At 47.8% G+C, this 6,645-nt stretch overlaps 2 protein-coding genes across 2 annotated transcripts; both read right to left on the reverse strand.

The window, feature by feature from the left end:
* Positions 1-252: 252 nt before the first annotated feature.
* On the reverse strand, positions 253-6,186 carry LENG1 (leukocyte receptor cluster member 1). Its single transcript, XM_033169247.1, has 4 exons — positions 5,989-6,186; positions 3,069-3,242; positions 2,045-2,298; positions 253-1,040 (listed from the first exon to the last, which is right to left on the reverse strand). The coding sequence occupies exons 1-4, from the start codon at positions 6,118-6,120 to the stop codon at positions 827-829; spliced, it is 774 nt and encodes a 257-aa protein (XP_033025138.1). The 5' UTR covers positions 6,121-6,186; the 3' UTR covers positions 253-826.
* LOC117058223 (putative methyltransferase C9orf114) lies at positions 4,093-5,881 on the reverse strand. Its single transcript, XM_033169246.1, is given in 4 exon segments — positions 4,093-4,988; positions 4,990-5,401; positions 5,403-5,737; positions 5,739-5,881. Coding segments are annotated over 4 exon segments (1,098 nt in total). The 5' UTR covers positions 5,823-5,881; the 3' UTR covers positions 4,093-4,721.
* Positions 6,187-6,645: the final 459 nt, after the last annotated feature.

A 6,645-nucleotide genomic window follows, 5' to 3' on the forward strand; every position in this document is an offset into this window, starting at 1 on the left:
ACTGCTTATTCAGGCTTCTTTCTGAGACTTTGGCCTGCGTTGCCTAGAACACACTTTCACGCCTATACAAAAGCATAAAGACTAATTTAAAAAAACAGGTGGAAGCTTATTTCCAAGCCTTTTCTGTCATGAACTTTAGCATGCAGAGGGCCCTTCTTGTTGCTGCCTCCAGGTCCTTGAGCTGTTTTGGTGGAGGATGACACTGCTGCTACTTCCTGTGGAGACTCATGAACACAAAGCATCAGGTGTTCGGTGTCCTTTATTGGCCAGAATCCATTTCAAAACACAGTAGATACTGATGCATATCCTGCACAATAGATACTAACAGGCTTTGGCCTACACCAATTTCCTTGAGGAAAACGAAGATGAATAGGGAGAGGTGAGGTCTTGGAAGCGGGGGGGGGGGGGGTTGGAGTAAATAGGCAGAACTTGTTATCCAGCTGCCATTGTACATAATGGTCTCAAGGCAGGCAACTGCTAGATTGCATAGCTGGTGGAGCAGCCTCTGGCCTAGCCCTAATCCAGAAAACGATAGTGATAAGGTGAGTGTGTGTATTACTGAAGCCCACATGCCAAAGTCTTCCTTAGCCTAATCCTGATTACTGTATACTGACCAGAACGTGTCCACGCCCCAGGCCCGGGTATGAATTCAATAAATAATACGTTGCATCGAGCAAGAAGAAAATTAATGCATATTCCTCTTGAAGAAAATTGATTCTGACAGCATTCCTCTCTTGATACTGCAGGATAACATGCTTTGCCTGACAGCATTGCTACTGCTATTGTCTCATTGCAGCGTTTGGTAATATCACGCTTGCACGACACCTCACTGTGGTTCCCAGACTCTCTTTCTTGCCAGTTGCGGGTTAAACTGAGAGTTGTAGCCCCGTTTTCTTTCATCTGTTTCCTCCTCCTGGAGTGGGAGGGTGCCTGCCCTTTGGGCTAGAAGGCTCTCGGCACGGGCTCGCTCTGCCTTCTCGCGGCGCAACCTCTCCTGGCGCAGTTGCTCCAATGACGACGATGCTGAGGAAGGGGCAGGCCTGAGAAGGAAACAAAAGGGTTTAAGAAGAGGAGTGGGGAGCCCTTTTCAGCCCAGAGGCTGTATTGGCAGAGGGCATTCTGGTGGTAGGCAGGCCCAGAGGCAAGAATTTTACCTTTCTACACAGTAGACTAGCTTCTTTACACTTGCATATCCCCTTCTATCCTCCATCTGAGGCAGCAAAAAATAACAAGAGTTTAAGGGTGCAAAGCGGAGCTGGTGAGAGGGATGCAGCCTGGAAAGTCTCGAGCGCCAAACAGTCCCAGAAGGCTGAGTTTATGCCTGGGACTGAGGTTCCCCATGCCTGGGTTAAAAACTGAAGTGTAGATGGGACACTGCAAATGTCTGTAATCCTCACCATCCTGCCTACAAGAATTCTTTGTTTTGTGCTCTTGTCCTGTTTTGGGAGGCGACATAGAGGCTATTGCCAATAAAATGTAGAGGAGGGGACGTAAGTTTAGGGGTAGAGCTGAGGTTCAGCAACATCTGTCAGGCCAAAGGTTCCCCACACCTGCCCTATATCCTCCTTTCTACACCTGACAACGGCACTGCAGGACCAGTAAGGGGCAATACTTAAAAAGGCTGAACTTCGAGTCCCCCTCCACCACCTTTCCAGGGCCAATATCCCACCCTGCAACAGAGGAGTCAATTTTATTACTTTGACAAATTACCGTTACCGGTAAGTCTCTATCTCTGAGAGCTGGATTCTTCGAAGCAGCACAAAAACAGGCAAACAACCCTTCACACTCTTTGACCTATTTCTTAAGACTTGGCTGTAACTGCTGCTCTGTAAACCACCACTTTACTTTATGCAAAAGAGCATTTTCCTCTTTTCAGAGCAGCCACCTACAGATGGGAGGTGTGCTACCTGAAATGCACATGTGTGGCTTCCCTTTCCCTCCCCCTCCTAAGGGTGGGTCTTTGTTGCCTGGGGCGTCCCGTCTCAGCCAGCAGGAAGGAGCAGCCGTGTCCTGTGCTGTGGCCTAGGCTGCTAAAGGAACACACCTGAAAGCCAGAGTTCCTCCGCTTCCTTTTTGCTCCTGCTTGTCTTTCTTCCCGTCTTTCTTGTGGGATCCCTTCTTCTTCCGCAAGTGCCTTTCCATCTCGGCCAGGGGATCCAACTTCCCTTTCAGCTTCTCATCTTTGGCGACGGCCTCACTGCGTTCTGGCAGCTCCTGGTACCAGGGACGACTCGTCTGGGCCTCTGCTGAACTCTGGCCCAAGTACGTGAGGATACCCAGAGCTTTTTCCCGACGCTCCTGGGAGGAGTGAAATAACCCAAAGCAATGTTACTTGAAGCAGTGTTAATGCTGCCTGTGCGAGATTGCTCCATGGACTGTCACATCCCTATTCCCCCTTTAACAAAGCTCAGACCATCTATTTTGGGGGAGCCAAAGGTGCTGCTTGACTCCCATCATCCCCAACCATTGGCCATGCTGACTGAGGCTGATGGGAGTTGGAGTCCCAACAACACATGGAGGGGGCTGTATTGGCTATCCCTGACCCAGATAAAGCTCAGGTCCCCTCTATCCACTTAGCTTCAACAATGTTACCGCATTGGATGCTCCCAGACCATTCACTGGTCCTCACTGCGGTATGTTCTTTTCCTTCCAGTGAGTACTCACCAGGCAGTAAGAGATTACAATGAAGGCTAACCATTGAAGGGTGGAAGCCGGGAGCCTATTTTTTCCTGGAATGGGAAGCACATCGAGCACAAAGGACCAGGCAAACCAGGGCTATATATATATATATGACAGGCAAGTGGGAACAGATACTCCAAAAATAAACTTTTTTGCCAGATAAATAAATCCCTGAAGATTTATGCTACTAGCCCTCCACATTTTGCCCTTGCACAGCCAGAGGGTAGCAAGAACCCAAACCACCCCACACCAACTCTGCCAGAGTTATTTCCTGCAAGTGGGGCAAAGGAGTTCATGTTGCACCCTGGCTGGGTTGGAGCCCTTTAGACCGCCAGGTTTGCAGCTGGTGAAAAGAAAGCCTCCACAACAAGCTCCCCTCCTCCCATTACCTTCTCTTGCCTCTTCTCCTCCTCATATTCTTTGTTGCCACTTTCTTCCAACTCTTGAAAGAGATTTAGATGGCGCGAGGGCCTTTCTGAGCCTAAAGCGAGGATGTCCGAGCTGCTGTCATCACCTCCTGGAGCTGACAGGCGTGCTTTCTTGCGTAGGAATTCAGTCCGGGCCTAGGATCAAAGGAGAAGAATTTGTCCAAGGTGCAATTCCCTGCCCTTATCACCTTCCGGCCTGCATAGTTACCTTGCTGTGGCACATTTCTCTGTTATGATAGCCAGCCTGCCTTCTCCTTCCCAGTCTCTTACATTATTTTCTAAAAGCCTGTGGCTCATTGCAAGATAGCCACTTTGCAGTCAAATTAACAATAAATCTATTCTATTACTGGAGACAGGAGTTATGATAGAAAAAGACTGGGACAAAGCAAAAATGTTGAGAGTGTGCATGTATTGGGGAACCACTAAGCCGACCACTTTTAAATTCATGTATTTTAACAAAGAACTGGGTTGACAGAAGTCAAGAGCAATTGTTATAAACAAAAAAGCAGCAACGTGGTATATATACAATATGAACACAAGAGCAGCAACACAAATTCTTGTGGCATTTTAAGACTATCAGGTTTATTGTGACACACGTTTCTGTGAACTACGGCCCATTTAATCTGATGTATGAAATGTTATCCATAGTTGGCAGAGTAGCATATATGTACACACTCCTGGGTAAAGAAATATATATATATATATATATATATATATATATATATATATATATATATATATATATATATATATATATATATATATATATATATAAAATTTATGAAATGCAAGAGGTATCTTATGTCTGGAACACTTCTGTTCAATGCTCAAATGTATACAGGATCAAGCACAGTTACATTCACAACAATGGTAACTGGTGGTTAACTATTTAATATAGCAAGTTTCGGAAATAGTGTATATGAATTCAGGTGCTTCATTATACTTCTTGACTTTTATATGTTTGCCTCCCCCCCTTTAAAACTATTTAATTTAATTCAACAAAATTGATGAATTTGATCCAGTGATACCAGCTTTTTAACATCTGATAGTCCTTTTCACTCTGCTAAGTAATTGCACTGCCCCCCACCAGTGGGCAGTATTGCCCACTTTGGGAACCACTGCTTTACACCTTTAAAAGTTTGGTCATTTCATTGATCAAGATACTCCTGGAATATCACATTAGGTCACATACTTGATATGTTTCTTCTTACACTGTAGGTTTAGCAGTCTTAATTTTGTGGATAAAAGTTGTTGCTCCTGTGTTAAACATGAATGTGGTTGCAACAGATTGCATTTGGGCTAGAAGGCATCACCCCCCAGTCAATCGCCACACTTAGGTCTTCACTGTTTCCCAAAAGTTTGATGCAGATGCCTCCTTCTGAGAAGTGGCAGCTGAGGTAGATGGGCCAGTCTTAAAGCCCTTTCCCCTTTCTTTGTGTCTGAATGCTCCAACCTGCTCCACAATCAAATCATCCAGTGGCAGCAGGGAAGTGAGTTTCCTGACCTCCAAACAGAGAGAAGATGGTCCTACTTCACATTTCGGTGTTAAGTTGGCTGGGAGGTAAAAATTGATGATGGTCTGCCCATGTTGGATGCTTGAGTTTCTGCTTCTTTTCAGAGGCTGCTGCCTTTCTTCACTGCTTCGTCAATCTGAGGTCTCAGCGCCGACAGAGAGATGAGGATTGCTTCCTCGGTCCTGATGGTGCGGCTGCCCTGCCCTGGACAGGTGTTCAAGTAAAAGTCGAACAAGGTGCTTGGATCTGTGACCTCCAGGTTCAGGTCCGTGTCCACGCTTGCCTCCAGGCCTTGCAAGCCTCCGAAAACTATCAAAGCATGTCTGAAAGGAGGCAGAGTTGCCTGGTCCACGGAGGTCCCTCGCTCAAGAGGTTCCAATGGAGACATCGTAGCCTTCTTTATACGGGGACTCAGCAAACACAGCACTCAGGCAGGATGCCAAGCGGACACTGTAGCCCCAGTACAGCCCAGAAGCAGTTCGAGGCTGGTGTGATGAAACGACCACCCCCTTCTGTGTTTTGCTCTCTGGATTTTGCTGTGGGTTGAGACGCACTGTAACACGAAGGCCTGCCTCCAGCTGCTTATCGATCTGTACCTGCTTTGGCATTCCACAGTTCACAAAGGATCCCCGGCCAGGCTTGGTGGGCCGTGACAAAACCACACCTTCCCGATACTCCGATTCCTCACCTATCTGCACGTGGTGGGGGCTGTCTAAGGGGTTTAAGAGTCCTGCAAACTGGAGGTCCTGGTGTTTGGGGAAGAAAGATTTCCTAAGGTATCCGGGCCAGCTGCACACAGGCCTGACCTCTCTTCTTGATCCCTTCAAATTCACCTTCCACCGTCTTTGAATCCTCCCCTTGCTCATCAAACACCACAATCTCGTCCACGCAGAAGATGACGCAGGCCCTGGCGATCTGCCCAGCAAGGTAAGTCCGCAACTCTGCCGACTGGGCGTTGCTGAGAATGGAGCCCGGAAGGGCGACGCTGACTGTGTAGTTGCATCCTTTATCTTCAATGGGCTTTGCCTCCTCTTTCTGTTTCTCTGCCACCTCCTGCATCATCATCTTATCCAGTTTCCTCAACAGCTTCAGCTCCTTCCATTTCTTCTTCTCCTCCCTTCTTTTCCTGCTTCCATTTGCGCCAGTCCATTTTCCTGTCTTCTCCCTCCCGTAAGCGCTTCGCCTGGCTTTTCTCCGCCATGTTTCACTCGCCCAATCACCATCCTCATTTGTTTGCCTTTTTACATAAATTTTAACTGGCAGAGTATATTACTAAAGCACGCGCATGCGCAATGGAGACGTCGCGCAGACTAGAAAACTGCGCACGCGCAAAAAATCTTCGCACATGCGCATTGACGACAACGTACCTCCTGTTCAGCAAGTAGTGCTCGGGCCTCCTTCTTCTGCCGCTGCGCTTCGGCCTCCGCCTCGTCCCGCCGCACCTTGGCCACGTTGTCTTTGTTCCTCACGTGCCATGACTTCTTGGGAAGAATGTTCATCTTGGCTGTTGCTGTTTCTTTCCGAAGCTTCCGCCCTCCTCCCTCCCAGTTTCCGTTTCCGGTGTCAGTCTAGCCCCGCCCTCTGTTTTTGTTTGGTGGGGTGCCCACGCCGTCTCTGTACGTGCCCCTTGCGTCATCGCGCACCGCCCTTACAATCTGACGGAATGTTGAGTTCGTACTTTGTTCTGTACTCTTGTACCGCGGCTTGATTGGTGCAGAGTCACACACGTTCGTTTCAATGACGGCGCGTGAGAATTTATCAGGCTCTGTGTCACTGCATATAAATCAAACCCCCGATTTCCCGGGAAGTGCTCGGTTCTTGCGACACATTGTTACCTCCGGTTAGTCTTCTTCCAATAATAGCTTCTATTGCACGTGTGCCCAGATTACATCACATAGCTGTCAACTTTTTCCTTTTTTTAAAGGGAAATTCCCTTATTCCGGATAGGATTCCTCGCAAGAAAAGGGAAAAGTTGACAGCTATGCATCAGAAACGGACCCCCGTTTTAGCCTCCGCCATAAACC

Source organism: Lacerta agilis, chromosome 14, assembly GCF_009819535.1.
Source record: "Lacerta agilis isolate rLacAgi1 chromosome 14, rLacAgi1.pri, whole genome shotgun sequence".
NCBI lineage: Eukaryota > Metazoa > Chordata > Lepidosauria > Squamata > Lacertidae > Lacerta > Lacerta agilis.